We start from the raw sequence: 21,231 nt of genomic DNA, 5'->3' as shown, positions 1-21,231 counted from the left end.
GGTTCCATCTTCTCCTCCTTTTACCTTTTAAGCACACCGGACGGTGGATAACGTGAAGAACTTTTCCCTCCAAACAACCCAAGGTGCTTTCATCCATTTTTTCATGGTGCATGCTTCTGCACCGTTTAGAAGGAAGGATTTGATGATGGCCTTAAAAGTGACACTTTAGTCACTCAAGAGAGGGCTTTGCTACTCAATTGCTCAAAGAAAGAGCGGCTAGCAAGAGTTATTAACCGTTTGATCTCAGCGCTGGTGTTGGTTTCTGCGTTCTTCATCCGGTAAATCCATTTTTGCCGCCTCTGCTTTAATACTCACAAAAGCCCCCATTGACATCACACTGAGTTCTTCTGATTGAGGCAATGTTATCAGCATATTCGGCCTTGAAATTTATGAAGAGATCGTGGGTGTTGATTTGATGTTCTTTGATCTTTTCCAAGATCTGCTGTAATGTAAATATTTGCTCGACCGCAGATTTTCTTCTCCTAAAACCTCACTGATAAGAACCATCCAGGTTTTTGAAAATTTTGTATGCGATGTTAAGTAGACTGATTTCAATATCACAAGCAATCTCTACTTGGTCTAAGTCGAAAAAAGGGGATTGTTGGCTATCGTCGTCTATTTGGTTGTCGTCACCAATATAAGTACAGGGTCCGGCAAAAAGATGGGTCCTATAAAAAGATCTTCCATATTTTAAAAGGCAATGACAAATAAATAAACAATTTAATAGAAACATTTTAAACATTACCATTTAATCTAAATAGCTTTAAATATAAACGCCTTAAAATACGGGAGGTGTTTTTGCCGGACCCTGTACCTTATCAAATGAAATTAAAACCAAATTAAAAAAACTTAAAGAAAATTTATTCAATTCGATGCCAAAAAATTAATATACATATTGACATTTCGTTAAGTTGTTCACTATAAACGAAATAAGTAAATTGAAGCTAATTTGTGGATATCTGACTTTTCTGCTGTCGGTAAGGAAGTCTGTGTATCACAAGTAAAATATTAACGTAGTGAAATGTCACAATATAAACATTGACTCGTTCAATGAAAGAATCTCCGGATGACATTCATGCATAATAGATTATGTCAAATTTCTTCCAGAAATATACTTGGAGAATGTTAACAAATCCAGCTTTAAATCACAGGGCACAGGTAAAATTACCACACAAATTTTATATTTTCAAAGTTATATTCCCTTAAGAAATCTATTGTGACAAGGCCTACAAACATTGCCTCCGTCTGAAGGTAAAAAAGTGGGGGAAAAAGCAAAGTCAAGGAAGACGAGGCATGAATAAATGCTTATTCCCCTCTTTATTTAATACCTAAGTTACTTTTTTGAAATAATATACATATGAACATATGACAGAAAACATAAATCAATGATAAATATTTTAAGTACTTACTCGTATGTATGTACCTGCGAGAATAGAACTTTTTTAAATGATATGAACTGAACAGAAAATTTTTCTTTGAAGATGTAAATGATGGTAAATCATGTTAAATTATGAATTTTATCATTTTTATGATCTTAGGACGAGATTTACCCAACCTGTTTCGAGCAAAATGTCATTTTTTAAATTTTAAGGATGTAAAATGTCAAATCTTATCGATGTTTGAAAGTTCTTTTTTTCTAAATTAATTTATAAAGTTAACAGATTCAGGAGGGGTTTAAAGTGTTAGCTCTTCTTAGGAGCATTAAGGGTATGTGCTCATCTAGTTATATCGGTGAGCTAGAACATTTTTATATGAATAAAACTAAAAAGTATTACATTGAATTAAATTAGGAGTGTCCTTGGAATATAGAGTTTTCCAATCCATATGCCACTTTTTGGGAAGTTGTCATTTTTAAAGCTATCATCTTTTGTAACTTGACAATGACAAGTAAAAACTACGCCATTACTAAATATAGTGCAGCAAAGTGTTCAATGATTAAAGCACGCGTTCTTAATCGAATCAAAAAACTGGACAACCAATTATTTTGCATATAAAAAGATAAAGCATTAGTAAGGAACAGATATGGGAATTAACGAACTAACACGTGTTCACTTACATTACCCGTATCGCAAATAAATAAAATAATAAAACTGCACTAAAACAAAAATATTACAGCCATAAAAGTTTCTTTAAAGAAGTATAACATGCATATCATGATTACTTTCCTAACACACAAAAAAAAACTAAATTTATAATGCAATATTTCTATATATTATGCACAGACTAATAAAACAAAGCGTGGAAAAATTGACATGCGTTTTATAGTAGCATTAATAAAAGAAAAACTGGTGTGAACAAAACTACCTTACCTACCTATACACATTTTACTTACAGTGGTAAGGGGAGTGTTTAAATTGAAAGTTTTTATCAAAAAAATATAATCAAACAATGTACTTAGTTTATGTTCATGTATGTGAAATGATTCCCACGTGTATTTAAATAAAAACATATGTTAACATACGTAGCACACGATTTCAAAAACACCACATATGAGAAAATATAATTTAATAATTACAAGAAAAATATGAACATGAATATTTACATTACAAATTACGAAATAGTAAAGTAAATAGATTTTCAAAACATTTGACAAAATGATTCATTCAAATGCAAGCACAAAAAAATAAAATATACATCCTTGCGTCACCAGAATATATTAGGATAAACGAATTTTGTATGATCAAAACTAAATCATAAAACAAATAGAATAGGACCAAGATGGCTACCCTACGGGACACCAGAATTGACAGCGAATGAACTTGAACACGCATTACGAAATTTAACACTAGAACCTATCTTTCAAATATTTGGAGATATAGTTTATGAAATAGTCATTAAAACCTTGCTGTACTAGTTTTAAAAGTAATGTTTTATGACACAATTTGTCATTGTCAAAGGCCTTGCTGAAATCAGTAAAGGTAGGGTAAGTTCATTAACGTAAAAATGCAGCAGTAATGCAATATTTGCGTTCACAAATCTAAAAAGGCATTTGATAGAGTTTGGCATCAAGCTCTCTTATCGAAAATGAGTGCTTTTGGTATTAAAGAATCTCTTCTTTTTTGGCTTAGAAATTACCTTTCGGACCGTTCAATTCAAGTAGTATTAGACGGGTTCAAATCTGATATCCACAAAATAAACGTTGGTGTGCCACAGGGCTCTTCCTTACCACTACATTGTTTCGCTGATGACAGTACCCTCTGCTTTTCATATTCGTTTTTAGATTCTCATCCTTGTTTTTCGGATGTGGACTACCAACAGCAGCTTATGATAAGCTCATTAAATTTTGATCTTGATCTTGTTCAATGGGGAATCGAAAACCGTGTAGAATTTGACATGTTCAAAAATGCTGCTAAGTGTTTAGGTTTTCTTCAAGAATGCAAGAAGTTTTTTACTCCTTCTGATCTGGCTATAATTTACAAAGCTTTTATTCGTCCTAAGCTCGAGTATAACTTTCATATTTGGGCTGGAGCCCCAATAACGTACTTGAGTCTTCTCTAGAATTGAAAAAAGAGCTCTAAAAATGATAGGAGATCGTTCTCTCACCGAGATGCCTGTCATTGTTTTATCGTTATTTTTATAAAAAATGCTTTAGCGATATTTCCCACTCATTTCAATGTGCAGACATTCAAAACCAAAGTGCATCGGTTTCTCCTTTCGAATCCTATCCTCCTTTCCTAATTGCTCGCACTGTCATCATTATAAGGGTTTTCATAACCTCTTAAGTGCGCGCACAACATACAAAAAAAATACACTGCATTACTGCAGTCGGTAACTCTGTTCAAAAAAACAGTCTGACAGCTGAAATGCCAACAAACCTGCAGTCATTTTATTTTTGATGCCGCTCTGCAGAAAAATGTCAGAACAAGATGAGTAGGTAAAATAATTAAAAATTTCTTAAATTTTTGTCAAAAAATAAAATGATTGGTTAAAAATAAGTTGAAAAATAATATTTATACTTCATAGAAATGAATTTGTTCAAAACATTTAAAATAAGTTCTAATAAAACATTTTTATTGGAATTTTTGAAAGAATTTCGTTAAGACACTAAAAAACCAAAACCCGGGTAACTCAAAGAAAAAACTTAATTATTTTTGTCATACTTTCATTCCTAATTTGATGACATTTATGAACTGGTTTTCTGTTCATAAATGCATTCCATGAATTTTGTCGGCATGGCTTGTACAACTAGTCGCATTTTTGAACTCACCCGTACAATCTACTTGTTCACATTTTCAAGACGTAAAGTAAAACAGATTAGTAACAGTAGAACGCTTTTTAACAAACCCATGCTGGTTATCACAGATAATTGAACTACAATAAAAAGAAATTACGCTACAGACGATGGACTCCAACAGTTTAAGTATGACAGATAGCTTAGCAATAAGCCTGTAGTTCATTATTTCGTTTTTAGGACCTTTTTTGTGTACTGGTATTATCTTCCAGATAAAATTTAACAGCGAGTTGTTTAAATACGTGTTAAAAAGAACACATAACATGTGCTAGGTACGCAGCATATTTCTTTAAAATGAATGATTGTACACCGTCTACACCAGGACTAAAACATACGTCAAGTTGTATAGTATTGTATTCAGGACAGTTTCTTCACTTATCACGAAATTGATAGTATTTAAGTGCGGAAAATTAAGAACAGTTGTAGATGTGTCAGGAAAACTAATAGTATTTTAATCTAGAAAAGCATCTTTGAAGTCGTTTCGAACATGATTGCAATTATCCTCGGCTCGTTACTATATGATTTCGAATCAATCATAAAGTTAAGGTACCCACATGTTTTCTTATTACAATTGAGAAAATTTCAAAAACCTTTAGGATTAATTCAATTTTCGACCATAGAAAATTCGTCTGTCCTAAAAGGATGTTAGAGTATCCAGTGAAAAGTTGTTTTATTATAATGGACGTCCTATAATCATCATCAGTTCTGTTTGATTATACTTAAGCTTTGTTATTCAAGCATTGTTCCCTTTGTTTTTTAAGAAAGAATCAAAAGATGGTGAAACATTTAAGTTATATCGAGTCATTTTAAATGGAATCGTTTTGTAGAAACAGTCACAAAGAGTTAAATAAAAAATGTATGAACAGAGATTCTTTCTTTAACCGCACTACGCGATTGTAGAATGCTAGTTGTGATGTGTAAAAATTCAAAACTAATATGTGGCAGTACACGTTTCCTATCTTTTTCTATTTTCTAAAGCACTATTCCCATGAGCACGAACAACAAATGAACGAATATTCGTCGATTTTGACATTTCTTTCACATGAGAGTTTTGAATTCGTCGCGATTTACTGCTTGAACAGAATGGTGTAGCTGTAGCTGTTGCCTGTAGCACTGTCAAAGTTTAAAGATACGAAAATAGTATACATCGACGCAATGAGAAGCTGTAGCTGTAGCAGTAGCTGCAGCGCGAGTTGACTCAACTTTAACTTTTGGCGACGCTACAAGCTACATTTGAGATGACAGATGGGGGAAACCCATTTCATTCTTTGACTTTTCACTTTTTTTTTGGGCATTGCATTGCACGCATTTGAGAATTTTTTCTGGTTTTGTAACTTTTTTATAGTATGCTACCATACAAATTCAGTTCAAATATAAATTTCATATGCGTTGAACATGCCCGAATAAATTTCCTGCGCTACACCATTGTGGGCGACCTTTGCTACATTAGTGAGCGTTTTTATTGACAGCTTATACTACAGCGATTTTCTTAGCTACAGCTGCATCTCATTCTGTTCAAGCAGTTAAGTTTAACTTTGACAATTAACAAAAACAAGAATGATTGTTTTAGGTTAAGTACGTGCGATTGCGAGTGTGGATAATGTGGAGTGAGAATAAAGTTTGACAAGTCGTATCAACTGCAATTTTTTCGCGACGTATAAATTTGTTATCTTAAATTTAATAATAATATTGAAAAGTAAAAGTTTGGATCATAAATCAAATAGAAACTATATTGTTATCGTTTTTTTAAGAATTTGTGTGGAAATATGTCTTCAAACGAATATGAACTCACATTTTGTCATTCATTCGTCGTTCGTTGGTCGCGCTCATGTGAATACTGCTTAATTGTTCGCTGTTCCTTACACAGATATTCATAGCAGCTTATGGCTGAAACATAAACACGCTTCAGCTTCGGCCGGCTTCGTCTGCGTTACGATAGGCCTACTTCGAGGTTGCTTTGAATGACATTTTTATAATAACCAAAGGGAATCCTTGTTAACTTCCCATAGGGAGTTATTGTAATGGTTCTGATTTGTCGAATTGAAAAGATTTTTCCTAGAGTCGAAATAAAAGATTTTTAGAAAGATGTCTGTGCGTGCGTGTGAACGCACGTTCGGACGTCCGCCGTACGTTCACACGTTCGTGACGTCGTCCATAGCTCAAGAACCAGAAGAGATATGGACTTCAAATAAATTTTGTTATACAAATAAAAGGGCAAAAAGATGCAGAAAGGGCTCTCAAGAAAATTGGGTGAGCGGTTTTTTTACCAAAGCAGTTTTGGTTAACTCGTAATACCTTACGAACTAAAAACGCTTGAGGCTTGAATTAAATTTTATAAAATTTAATATTGTAACATGATACCAAAAAATATACTTTTTGAAAAAAAACCTATTAACGGTTTTTTTATATATCAAAAAAACTGAAAAAAAAATGTGTTACCTAGAAAATTTTACGAATACAAAGTAATTTTATCTCCAAAACAGTTTTGTGCAACAAAAATAAAGTTTTTATCATCTGGTAAAACTTTGAGAGAAATCGAATTGACATTTTTTTTTTATAAAAAAATAAAAGCCTAAAAAAACATTACTTAAAGTTGGTAAAAACAGATTTTCGACACAAATATCTTTTCAAAAAATTGAGATTATGGCATCAAACTAATTTTATCTTATAAGAAATATTGTTTTCAACATTCGCAAAAATTTTAAGAAAAATCGAATTGACAGTTTTTTGACAAAAACCTAAATTCTAAAAAAAAAACAATGCTAAAACTTGGTAAAAGTTGATTTTCGGCTCAAACATCTTTTCAAAAATTGGAGACATTGGCTTCAAACTAATTTTATTTCACAGAAAATATTGCTTTTGATATTCAGTAATTTTTTTATAAAAATCCAACAGTCCGTATTTCATAAAAAAATAAAATAAAGTACACAAATTTGGTAAAAATTGATACATATAGACAAACTTTAAAGCAAGACAAATCGGCAGACGAGATGGAAAGCTATCAGAGTTAGTCGCATCCCAGCCTCTTTTATTTTGTAAATCAAATGTATTTTGTTTGTTGACTTTTTTACAGCTGTAGAGCTGTCAGACAAAGCAAATGTTTAACAAATTTGAACTAGAGCTTCCGTTTGGAGTCACATTACGTAGCATTGCGTTCTATTCCTTACGATTGTCAAACGAAACGTGAGGTTAAACCTTCATTTTGATAGCATGCATTGAATTCATGTGGGTGATTTCGTAAACGTCAGGCGAAGCCGAAGCTGAAGCGTGTTTGTGTTTCAGCCATTAAGCGCACGCACAAAAATAAAAAAAGAAAGCAAGTTCGTGTGAATCAGTCTTGGATTTTATTAAGGGATGAAAGTCTGCCTGCCAAAGATATTTATAGAAAAATATTCAACAATATTCAAACTTAATGAAACCAACCCAAAGTGTAATACATTTCAAAACAACCTTTTTAAATATTTAAAAAAGTCTCTTTTCCGGTTCCTGTTTTTAGGGTTTAATTTCTCCTTTTTAGGGTAAAGTTTCCTTAGCAAAATGAAGTAAATCATATTTCTGACCGCTCTCTCTCCTCATTATTTTCCAAAGTGCTGGTTTTAAGTAAAAATAAGTTAAACAAAATGTAACGAAGATAAATCACTCACATAATCATCAAATTTATCATATCATATTATATTCAAAATATATAATTCCCACCGAGTGTTTAAATGTTGATTCTGACATAGGCAAAATTTATATCTATAAATCTTTACATTTGTTTTTCCTTTTTTTGATTTTGTAGAATATACACTCTGACATGCTCATACAGGTACATAAACTATTTTCAGTACGATTCACGTAGTTTTGTATAATTTTTCTTTTTTACAAATCTCTTTATTAAAATAGATTTAATTTTTTTAATTAAAACAATCCAAAATAATAATAATTTCACTTGAGATAAGAGTAGATTATTCCACGTGCTTTATTCCAAAAAAATATTATAAATTATAAATATACCTAACCTCAAAAAAAAATATATTTTTTGTTTTGCAAATTTTATGGAATTAAATGTTCCTTGTTAGAAATTTATATTGTTACACCCCTATCCTATGCTCGATCCAAGGCCGAGTTGACATTGGCCACGATTGACAAATTGGGAATGTTATAGTTGTCACCATAAATTGATGAAATGTGTCAATTATATACCTAGATGATTTGGTTCTGCTTGCTTCCGCTTAGTTAAATTTGTTAAAATAAAATAAAACCCATGTTTATACTTGTCATGTCCTTCAATTTATTATTACATATATATGATTCTTTCCTTCATAAATTAGATTGTTTTTAGTTTAGAAAATAAAAAACGTAAAAAGTACAAACCTTTAGAATTAAATTGAAAAAAAAAAGAAAAAAGAAAATTGATCTCCATCACTCATTAATCTATATAGTGCTTGCCGCGTTGTGAGGGCTGTGGTATATTCGATCGATGCTTTCAATATCCACGCCGAGAATTGGAACGTGACTGTGGCTGTCAGTTTGCGCTGTTGCACAAAGCTGATGTAGAGAGCTAGCAACCAGCACATGGTGATGGTGCCGTTACACACGCTGCAGCACATAGCACCAAAAGTGGCGGCACTGTTGCTAATGTTGTTGGAAGTAGTGGCGGTGTTGTTGAGGATTCACCCGATCACCATTCTCAAATCCAATTGCAGCCGGATAGTTCTCAACATAGTTTAAAGACAACACAATCAATGCCAATTAGTCTTGGCCAGAAATATAAACAATCATCAACAATGCAGCAGAGGTCTTCAGATGAGCAATTTGACGATTTCGATCAGCTCGATCAGGAGGCAAAACGTCAAATTATATTAAAACGAAGACGACTTTTCAGCCAATACAGGCAGTATGAGCAGTGGCGTAAGAAACAATTCAGCTATGATAGTTATCACTACCGTCCGCTGGTAAACGCTGCCGCCACTAAGAGGCGACGCTTGTATCGCCGTCAATATTCATGTGTTGAAAATAGTGAGGGCAGTCGCGATAGTCACGATTCGAAATATTATATTCCGAATGAGGGATGTGTAGGGGTGGCGGCGGCGTCGGCGGCAGAGTCATCAAAGGAAAACAACGCTAGCGAATCGAATAGTGTAAGTGTAAACCTGTGCCATCTATTCTCCGCACCATTCACGAGCATTGTTTATATCCAAATCCACACAAGCACATGCACCTAAAATATGAATCACATTCACCTGTCACCTGTTCAAGTGTCCTTCATTTTTGTCAGATGTGTCCTGTCATTTTCATTTATTCAAATATGCAATTTAATTGTAGGCGATCACAGCTCAAGAAGTCGAATAGAAAATTTTACCCACAAAATTTGTTTCAAATCACCCACAATTTTAAAGAAGCACTTACAAATAACGATGACGTTTTAAACTTAATAAACATTTAAGACTGCACATCTTTTGTTGCTGTAAATACACAAAAGACGGTTTCAAAATGGACGATTCTAGTAATTTATTAACATTGATCATTCTTATACCAACCGCACATAAGTTCAGTGTGGTCACGACCTTAAAAAAAACGCTTTTAAATTTACACGAGTTATTAAACTATATAAAACATGGCTGACGTTTTTATTCTGATGCTTATTTTTGTACAATTAGTTTTACAGTATTTTGGAAACATGTTTTTGTTAAATTTAATTTAAATTTGTTGCAAATTTTAAAGCTGCTGTGATAAGAACTTCAATAAAATGCTGTTTTGAGGATAGAATTAATTTTGACTTCTCAGAAAAGATGCAAGGGAATGGGCACAAATGAGTGTAAGCAGGATTAAATGATAGAGTTTCAAAAGAATGCAATGTGAATACTCTTTTAGGCACGTTTAACAAAATATAGGCCTGGTCCAACAGAACGTGCCCAATTGGGTCAGGAAACAAAGTCTCCCGTCGCTTTTCCTGTTATATATAAAATTAAACGTTGTTTAATAAATGCCAGTGGTTAAAACTTTAAGGCAACAACCAAATTAAAGCTGTAGAATTTTGCAAAAGTGCAAAATGTCAAAACAGTTGATGCCAAATTTTGCTGTTGAAATTGAATATTTTTGGGCTCGCTTGCTAATTAATTTTTGTAGCAGAATATTACAAAAGCAAGCAAAAGCAGACCTGCAATGAATTTAAGAACTGGGTCAATAGAACGCCGAAAGCTGACCGCGTTCTGCTTGACGTATAGAAATGTGTAAGGCAAAAGCACATTCTGACAATTCCACCGGACCGCGTTCTGTTTAATATCTCGGAAGTTTATTTCCATCAAAAAGAACATTATTCGAAATCTACTATAAATGTCTGTTTCATTTCTAAGAATTCTATACTATTACAAATAAACGAACCTTTTTAGTCGGTCGCAATTATGGTTAAATATAAGTATTCCGTTTTGTATTTTGACAGAGAAAAATTTAATTCAATTTTCCAAAAAAAAATTGATTTCTTCTTGAATTATTTATGGTTTTTTGAATAGCGTACATATTTATGTATGAACATGTGTCTGAAAATGTTTTTATAGGATGTGAATAATTAGAAAAATATTGATTGCTTTTCTCCCCAACCACTTTTTCGATCCTTACTCAATGAAAACAAATTCAAGGAATCGATGCGTCTAGGAGGTACCTGCATTCTTGCAAACACATATGACACAAGAACGATTCTCGTTTTGTATACTTTTCCAAACTTTGACTAAAGTATTTAAAATTCACAACTGACTAACCAAAAGCTGGTGTCTTTGTTGATTCAAAGTAAAATTGATTGAATTTTCTGTGACTGGAAGTAAATTAATGAATTTTTGTTTGAATGAACGAAACCTCACCCTTTAAATGATACAATTTACTTTCATTTTATAAAAAAGCAATTAAATGCGTATTTGGGAATGGATGAATTATTTAATTCAAACAAAATATCTAGAATAAAAGTTTTAATCATTTTGCATTTCGAATTCACATTGAACAGACCTAAAAGTCCACTCAACTGACAGATTCCATGTATGTCATCTTTACGCTTACCGTAGCAGCAATGTGACAATAACGGTTTTATATCAAAAATATCTGCTCGAGCTAATATCACCAGAGCCACTAGGTGGCACCATCGAAGAGCCTCCTCGCAGATATTAAGCAGTATTCACATGAGCGCGACCAACGAACGACGAATAAATTACAAAATGTGAGTTTATATACGTTTGAAGACATATTTCCACACAAATTTTTAACAAAACGATGGCAATATAGTTTCTGTTTGATTTATGATGCATACATTTACTTTTCTATATCATATATTAATAAATTTAAGAAAACAAATTTATTCGTCGCGAAAAAAATTATAGTTGATACGAACTGTCAAACTTTATTCGCGTTCCACATTATACACATTCGCAACTAATAAAATAATTGCGCGTACTTAACCTTTTGTTTAAGTTTCGGTGGTGAATGGTGTTCGGCTGTGGCTCCTTGAAAAAATATGTAAAATGTAGTCAAATGTTTCTTTTGACATCCTAAAATATGTAAAGAACTTTTCTGAATATTTTTCCAGCAGTCTTATAAATTAAACATATTCTCCTTCAATTTTCAGATTCGCATTAAATGGATGCACATAAAATCAATATTTTTTTTAACAAATACAACGATGAACACAAAAAAAACAATTGTCAAAGTCAAACTTCAATCGGGACGAATTAAAAACTCTCATGTGAAAGACATGTCAAAATCGACGAATATTGGTTCATTCGTTGGTCGTGCTCATGTGAATAGTGCCTTACTCCAGCTTCTGTATACAAAGATGTCATCCAATAATTGAGACATTTTTGACATTTGTTGGAACGTGTCAATAAATAGGGATGTGTTCACGTAGTCTTCTTTGAGGACCCAATAAATACGACGTTAAGTGTCTGTTAAAGGTATTTTGATGTCTAGTCAGCCGCAAAGAAGAAAGAAGAAAAGCTTCTCCTTGTGATAGAATTCTTTTACTTTATTTTTCACATAAAACCATTATTTACCTTAAAAACAAACAACAACAAACTTTGATATGAATAACGACGAAGACGTCAAGCATCATCAATGTTCGTTCGCTGGATATAGTAACTCTTATAAACGTGATTTATCCTCGTTATGGTTGTTTCCAAAAGGTCACTGATGATATTTATTGCGCACTTGGTAGATATAACATAGCTTACATATTAAGTTTACTGTCAATATACATACATCAGTATTTTTGTGTACACTATAGAACTTCTGTTTCTATGTACAAAAGTTTTAAAGTTCAATGTTGTTGGAGTGAATTTATGTTCGGAAAATTGTTGAGATTTACTTTGGTCTCTTGCTCCCTCTGTTGTCGCATGGACCAACAAAGTTATTAAGTCATCTATTAGATTTTTTAGATGAAGTGTTATAGAGATTAGATTCGCCCATTGTTGTAATTTATAATGCAATTACTTGGTTTTTGTTTCAATTTTCTTCGGGCGTTTGTTTAGTTTTGGTTCTCGTTTATGTGACACAACCACTATATACGGATATTATGTGGACATTACAGACTTGAGAGGAAAAAGGATTTTTGTTTATTGAATTCTTTCATCCCCAATTCAACTATACCACCACCAACTGTGAAACTGTGAAAGGACGAATATAAAATCCCTTGGAGTAGCAAATTTGTGGGGGTTTAATGAGGGTTGAGACACTGATAAGAGTATCTGACAGGAGGCTGTCAAGAAAGACGTCGTCGTCGCTCGGTCGGTCGTCGATAATTTTTTCTGCACCAAAACACAAAAAATGGAAGTATTTGTTTTGTAAACATTGTCAACAAGATTTTATCCAGAGAAATTTTATTTTAAGGCTTTAAGACAATTGATGAAAATCTTTTAAATGTAGCTCAAGGCGAGGCGGTGAAAACAATACATTTAGTAGATTTTTTGTTTATATTTAACCAGATATCAAAACGATTTAAGGATGTAACACTACCCTAGCTTATTTCTGTTGTTCTCACTTTGATAGGGGGTCGTTTCGAAGGACCAACAATTTATTCTCTTGAAATAGCGTCAGGATGTTTCGAACTTTATGTGTCTTGATACCATGTATTGAAATGGAATAACGTTTATCCCCCACTCTTGTTGCCAAAATTGAAACGAACTCGAAACCACATATAAAATTAAATAACACGCTATGTTCGACTTTCTACATTTTGGCAAACCATTGCGTGTCACTTGTCAGTCATCAACCAATTGGCTTTTCCGACTGCGGTTTCATGAAATTCTGAAATATTTAATTTTTGTTGAAGTTCTTAACATTAGTATTTACTATATATACTTTAGTTTTATAACAATCAAATTTCAATTTCCATCATTTTATAAATATGGTGGTAAGCTAAAACAGGAACTGTCAAAGTGTATTCAAATTCAATAAATCAAAAGTTAATTATGGGAGTTTTGTGGAGGGTTTGATGAGGGTTTTTTTTGGGGTTCTTCTTTGGAATATTTTAAAAGTTTATGTAAGTTGAAGCATTGACTTTTAATTTGCAATAAAAAGGAGTTTTTAAGTCATGAAAAAGGATAATTAGGAACTATTTTTGAACCTTTTAATTATAAGTTGTAGTACCCGTGGCATGATGCTTAGTGCGAAGGGATGTCATGCGAGAAGTCTTGTGTTCAATCCCTGTGGGTACCACCTAAACGCTTTTTTTCACGGGTACTGCCTCATGCGAGGAATAGACAAACGCTCCATAAGAAATTGCTTTTGTGAAAAATACTTTCTCAAGTTAGCCGTTTGGATTCGGCATTAAAAGTGACGGTCCCCTACATCCCTGATATGACGCGCACACAGGAATGGTTAGAGATTTTTAAGTCACTAGGTTCTGGTTCTCTAAGGACTGTTGCGCCACCACAACACCACAAAAAAAAGTATGGTTAGGCCAGATTCGAGCTTGAATGACAATTAAATCCGTGATTTTGAACTTCCCATAGGAAGTTATTGTAATGGGTCCGATTTTTCGAAGTGAAAATGTTGACATTTCTCGACGTTTCAAGGTCCCTATAGTGGAAATAAAAAATTTTTAGGAAGATGTCTGTGCGTGCGTGTGTACGTACGTTGGTACGTTCGTACGTCCATGCGTTCGCGACGTTTTTTCGTCGTCCATAGCTCAAGAACCAGAAGAGATATCGACTTCAGATAAATTTGTTTATACAGATAATAAGGCAGAAAGATTCAGAAGTTTTTCAAGAAAATAGCAGTTTAAAAAAAAGGTGAACATTTTAGTTAATCCTAAATATCTCACGAACCAATGACGCTAGAGACTTGAATTAAAATTTATATTATATATTGTAACGTGATACCAAACCAGTATATTTTTAGAAAAAAATTCAATTAATGGTTTTTTTTATAACTCAAAAAAAACTAAATTGTCACCTCGAAAATTTTACGAATAGAAAATGATTTCATCTCCAAAACTATTTTTTGCAACGAAAAATATCATTTTTAACATCTGGTAAAATTTTGATAAAAATCGAATTGACAGTTTTCTTTATAAAAAAAATAACTCAAAGTTGGTAAAAATTGAATTTCGACTCAAATATTTTTTCAAAATCTTAAGATTATGCCATCAAACTTATTTTTTCTTATAAAAAGTATTGTTTTCAACATTTTGTACAATTTGGAAAAAAAATCGAATTGACAGTTTTTTTTACAAAAAATAAAAACTTGATAGAAAATTTAACAAAAATTGGTAAAAATTGATTTTGGACACAAATAACTTTTCAGAACTTAAAAACATTGGTTTCCAACTAATTTATACTTATATTAAATTGTGTTGTCAACTTTCGGAAAAATTTTGAGAAAAATCTAATGGACAGTTGGTAAAAATTTATTATCGACTCAAATAGCTTTTCAAAAATTGAAAATGTTGTCTTCAAACTTTTTTTATTTGATATTCAGTAGTTTTTTTTTACGAAAATCCAATATTCCATTTTTTCATAAACAATTAAAAGCTACATAAAATAGTAGGGACATTTTTTAAAAATTGATGTTCGGTTCTTGATATCTCTCAAATTAATTTCATTCATCTAAATTGTAAAAATTTAAGAAATGCTACTAAAATTGATAAAAACTTGTTCTCTATTAAAAATCTATTTAAAAAAAAATAGATTTTCAAACTAATCTATTTCTTTATATGAAAAACATTGTTGGTAGTTTTAAAATTTAAAAAAAAAATCAACTGACAGATTTTTTAACCTAACACAAAAACCTTCAAACTTTTAAGTAAGACAAATTGACAGATGGGATGGGAAGTTATCAGTGTGGATCGCATCCCAGCCTCTTTTTTAAATTATTCGTCGGCTAAAATGTCCATTAGTACCACATTCTTGGCATGAATTCTTGCAATTTGGATCTTAGAACTCTTGACACTTAACTGCGTGACACACCGAGTTGACTAGAGTGCAAACATTTGCAAGAATGCTTTCTACATTCCCTTCATGATTATTTTTCAAAATAAAAGTCAATTAGTTTGGTCTCCGCTTGGTCTCCCAACTTAGTTCTATAAGAAGCTGTACAAATGTAGTGATTTTTACCCTTCCCGTCAAGCCAATTCAAAATTACAAAAGAGTTCTCTAGAAACCAACTTTAAATACAAAAAATGCTTTCCAATTGGATACTTAAAATTCAATCAAAATAAAGCAGTATTCACATCAGCGCGGCCAACGAATAAATTACAAATTGTGAGTTTATATACGTTTGAAGACATATTTCCACACAAATTCTTTACAAAACGATAGCAATATAGTTCGTTCGTATTTTAAGAAAACAAATTTATTCGTCGCGAAAAAAAATTTAGTTGATACGAACTGTCAAACTTTAATCCCACTCCACATTATCCACACTCGCAACCAATAAAACAATCACGCGTACTTTACCTAAAAAAAACATTCTTGTTTTGGTTTCGGTGGTGAATGGTGTTCGGCTGTGGCACAATTGTCAAAGTCAAACTTCATTAGCAATGAATTAAAAACTCTCATGTGAAAGAAATGTCAAAATCGACGAATATTCGTTCATTCGTTGGTCGTTGGCCGTGCTCATGTGAATAGTGCTTAATATTACATCTAAATATTCACTACTAAATAGCGAATGATTGAAGTCCGTTTACACGTCACACTTTGTATTCACAGCTTAGCCCCGGTGCACACCTCTGTCATTTTAACTCTTGCTGACACTTTGGTGTCGCAATAGTGCAATGTACACATGTGAATTTTTCACTCAGCAAACAATCTTCACTGCAGTCGCTGCAATGATGCTGCAGCGTCAAAACAGGTGTGAATGCACCAGTCAAGTAGATTTTGAGTACTGTAAAGCTTAAATGCAGTATCGCTGCATCACTGCACCAGGGCTTACAAATTGGTACCTTGTCTTCTACAGCTCATAATTTATGACCTTGATTTAGAAACGTAATTGAAAGAGAAAGATTCATATTTTTGTTTAATAAATGTTCTGATTAAAATAACTTTCTTAATGTAAAGTAAAAATAAATTCGTTTGATTTAGAAACCTAAATCAATCGGAAAAATTCCTTAAAATCTTCTTGCATTTTTAATATTATCCAAAAAGTTGTTATTTGTATTGTTTGCTAAAGTTGCACGCAATTCAAAAGGTAAAAACTTTGGAGAAAGGTATATCGTGTGTTTAATCAATTTCATGAAACCAACGGTGTATGAATCATACAATAAGATATTGTTGCAATATATTAAATATTTAAGTATCAAAAACTTTTTCGTGACAACAAATTTCAAAACAAAAATTAACGACACCCCAAGCAGACTTTTATAAATCCTTCATTTACAAAATTGAAGAAAAAGAAATTTAAAGACACGTTATAATAAAAAAAAAAAAAAATTATCTTTAAAATTCAGACATGTTGAATTAAATCTACAATCAGTATTTTATTATTTTTGCCTCTCTCTCTCTTTCAATTGTTTAACGATAAGTTTATTTTTATGGTCAACTTGACTTCTTCCCTACTTAGGCATTGAGGGCTGTAAAACAACCCAAGTATCTTCATCTTCATAAATTACAATAACAAATAATTTTAACTTTCAACAAGCTGTAGACATTTGCAGTAACAAAACAAAAAAAAAACAAAAGAAATCAAAAAGAAAAAGAAACAATGGCATTTAAGTATCTCGTATAAAATATGGGAGGACTTAACCTTAAAACAACACAAGTACCTCTCTTCCATTCAACATAAAATCACTTTCTCTTTTGTGTTTTTTTTTTTGAAGGATAAATATTACTTTGCATTTATGTTCCTGTCGTTCTATAGACTTAATTTGTTAAGGGTTTATTTTATTCTGTAGGGTTTTCTACCCTTCAGAAATTACTACACAATATACAATAATTATTTAACATTATTGCTAGACAGTCTGAAAAGTTTTGAAAACTTCTTAGTTTTAATTTTGATGATGACAAACATTCCACAATGTATATTTGCTAGCTTTTAAGTATCAGTCCTATTCTGCTATCCTTCGGAGGGAATTTTTCTTGAATTTTCACTGATCACTATTCTGCTATTCATTCGAAGTTAATCTGTGTATGTCGGTAACGTCGGTAATACTGTCGGTATTCTTCTATTCACGTGAACGCGTTCATTCTATACAATTCAGTCAGAGTTACCACTTTACTTCAATTGAAGTAGATATGCATATTTCTTTTTTCAAATAAATTTAAAATCTACTTCCTACTTGGCATCATCATCAAAATATTAAAATCTGCTTCAATTTTAAGGTCTATGTTTCTGCCTACTTCAATTTTAATAAAAATACACTGAATCTAGTCCTTTTTTACTTGCGACACATAGGAACTATGTATATGGCAAGTTTTGTATTCGTGCAAAATTTCGAACTTGAGATTGTAATCAAACGTGATATTACGATGGTAGAGAAGTCGAAAAAAAGTGGGTCCCGCGATTACGTCCGGTCGGTTTTGTCTGTCTGTTCACGCTCCTACAGCCTAAACCATTGGGTCGATTGAGTTCAAACTTGGAAGTTAAGGTTTTGAACAGATTCGCGTTAGGCGTTTTTTTTATATTTTTGTTTAAGATTAAAACTAACAGTGGCCCCCATACTTTTTTTTGATCAAAAAACGAAAATTCAAATTTACTCATAAACAAATCGATAGATTTTTTTTAATTTTCTGTAAAATTTTATTTTTTAACTTTGCTTATTTGAATAAGAAAAACGTGTTTTTGTATTGCTCAGGAATGGTACCGCTCATAGAACCGTTATTTTGTTTTTTAATTTTCTCAGCAACTTATGAACTGATTTCAATAATTTTTTTTCTGAATAAGCTCTTATATCAAAAATGTTATTTTTTAATGTTTGGATTTAAAAAAAAATATTAAATTTTTATTTTTCAAAATTCTATATATCAAAAACCGTTCAACATTTGTTTACGAAATTCAAACAAAATTGAAAAATTTTATATATTATAAAAAATTAATTTAAAAAAAACGCTTTAACGATTTTCAAAAAAAAAAAATTGAAATATCAGGGATTTTTTGGTTTATAAAATGGGATTTAAATTTTTGAAAACAATCTTATTTTTCGAATAAAATTTTGAATCTTAATATAGTATAAAATGTATTTTATATTAGAATAACTTTTTCAAAGTATAAATACACATTATACCAGTAAAGGTGTTACGTACAGCCTCTACAACTACTGCTTACGTGTCACTTCATAACCAGAATCCAAAACGTACAAGAGCCTGACTGTAAGCAACACATGAATAGCAATTTCTTGTACTTTAACGAAAAAAAAATAAACTGAACGTGATAACTCCATGTTTGCGCTAAAAACTTGTATTAAAGAAGGAATGTGATTGGATTGTACTAAGTACCTTCTACCTACTAATAACATTCGCTCATTATTTTCATAAACATGGCAGATCACACCAATGAACTATTCTTTATTCGTTTTAGACACCTGCCTAACTACACAACCAATAGGCGATCGATTTACAATTTAAACACACATGTTCTTTCTCTTTCTTATCTTCAGATAATTTACTTTACATCCTGGTCCTTCTAATATGAAATTAAAAAAGCTTTGAACGAACTAGTTGAATACACAAACAATTGTTTTCGTTAAGTATGCTTTCAAGTATTTTTTATTTTTTTCGGGATGAAATGAGTTTTTTGACAAATCAAATGACATTTATATATTTGTAGAGAAACTTATTTTACAGGTATATTTTTAAATCTTATATAGGTACTTCTTAAAACAGATTCTTTTTATACAGGAGCAAGTTCGTGCGACCCAGTCGTGGATTTTATTTCCTTATCACTCTTGTGTCTAGTCTCAAAATTTTGTTGAGAATTTAAAATCGCTTGAGTCTTTGCATTTGCGGTTAGGTTCCGGTTTATCTAAGTACTCTAGTTTAACCTTCGAAAAAATCATGTCACCCGATTTCGTCGGTTTGTCTGTATGTATTTCCTATTTTTTTTTTTTAACTAAAAAGATCAGTAGTCCCAATACAAATTCGTACGGTCAAAAACCGATAATTCAAATTTTATCAAAAATAAACTGATAGATTTTTTTTTACTTTTTGCTAAAATGTTTGTTCTTAGTTTGGCTCCTTTCAATATAAAAAAATATTGAACTGTTATTTTGTTTTTAAGTTTTCTCAAGAACTTAACTATTTTTTTCTGAAAAGCTCGTATACTGTCTCAATAACATTTGATGACCAAAAATGCCATTGTTTTTGTTTTTATTTTAAAAAGAAAAGATTATTTTTTTTTAGAAATTTGATATCTTGAAAATGGGTCATAATTTTTTACTAAAGTGAAATGCAGGATGTCTAATAATAAGTTCAAAACTTCATACCAAAAGTATTTTTAAACTAAAATTTAAAAACGATTTTCACTCGTACTTTGCAATCAAAACATCCTTAAGTCATTTCATTTGACCAAAACAGACCCAAACAACCAAAAATTAATTTAAGAAATGTTACATTAACATATTTAATTACATGATATGAAAGCTTAAATAATTCTAGCTTTTTGTTATTATTTGTTTTCATTGAAATAATTTAATCTAAAAGTATTTAGAATAATTTGAAAAAGTTCACTTTTGAAATCTACTACAATTTTTCTCAATCTACTTCACTTTTTCGTAAAATCTACTTCCACTTTTTCTGAGAAGCGGTAACGCTGATTCAGATCCGCAAATGAAATGTAGCAGATTTTTCATTTGATGTCTGGTTTGTTTAACAAAAATCAGCAAAATTTAAGTAAAAACGATTTTATTTCTTAATTTAGAATATTTGTTTTAAAAATAAAAGATCAATATCATTTTTTGGGGAAGAACGACACACAAGGAACAATTTGAACAATTTCTTGAAATTGAATCGTTTCGCTGTGACGATGAGTTCGATTCAAAAAAACCCAATACATATCATAAAGTTTTTTTATTTATCCAAATGTTTTTGGTATTCCTAAAATTGTGAAATAATTAAGTTTTTTTTTACTTTCTAACATTTCTCCGAAGGTCTCTGTTTGAGAACTCTCTTATTTCTCTACTTACAATTGAAATAAAAAGTCCAATACTGTCCATTTCCGATAATTACACAAATGAAACAATTTATTCAGCTTGGGTGGATTGATTAAACTTAATTTTTTTCATGAATCAAAACACTTTTTCCAACATTTTCTTACGTAAATTTCAAACTGGTTTGGGATAATGTAGTTCACCCATGGATGGCAGAATGCAAAATTAAGGTGAAAGGTAATCGAATATACGATCCATTTGAATAGGGCTGTATGATTCTTGTTTATGTAGTGTCGGCAATGTAGTTCACAATGGCGATTTATGTCTAAGCTCATAAATGTCAAAGTAAGTAGCTGACATTTACCGCCATTTTTAAAAATTATGTTATTATCTTGGGATGAATGTTGACTTTTTCGCTCTGTAACAACTTTTGCGCCACCTGGTAGGTACTTTTAAAGCT

At 31.6% G+C, this 21,231-nt stretch overlaps 1 protein-coding gene across 10 annotated transcripts in view; it reads left to right on the top strand.

Moving 5' to 3' along the window:
- The window catches only part of LOC129952972 (uncharacterized), a 141,520-nt gene that overhangs the window by 114,332 nt on the left and 5,957 nt on the right, over positions 1–21,231 (top strand). For 7 of the 10 annotated variants that reach the window (XM_056065963.1, XM_056065962.1, XM_056065967.1 and 4 more), the window contains one exon: positions 8,013–8,039. The exons of 2 other annotated variants lie outside the window; for them this stretch is intronic. In XM_056065963.1, the coding sequence (XP_055921938.1) occupies positions 8,013–8,039 (27 nt within the window). Of the gene's footprint in view, positions 1–8,012; positions 8,040–8,075; positions 9,355–21,231 lie in introns of those variants that run through there. One more of the 10 variants, XM_056065971.1, reaches the window with a different exon arrangement.

The sequence above is a fragment of the Eupeodes corollae genome, chromosome 3 (genome assembly GCF_945859685.1).
Source record: "Eupeodes corollae chromosome 3, idEupCoro1.1, whole genome shotgun sequence".
Classification (NCBI taxonomy): domain Eukaryota; kingdom Metazoa; phylum Arthropoda; class Insecta; order Diptera; family Syrphidae; genus Eupeodes; species Eupeodes corollae.
This window is presented reverse-complemented; position numbering and strand designations above follow the sequence as displayed.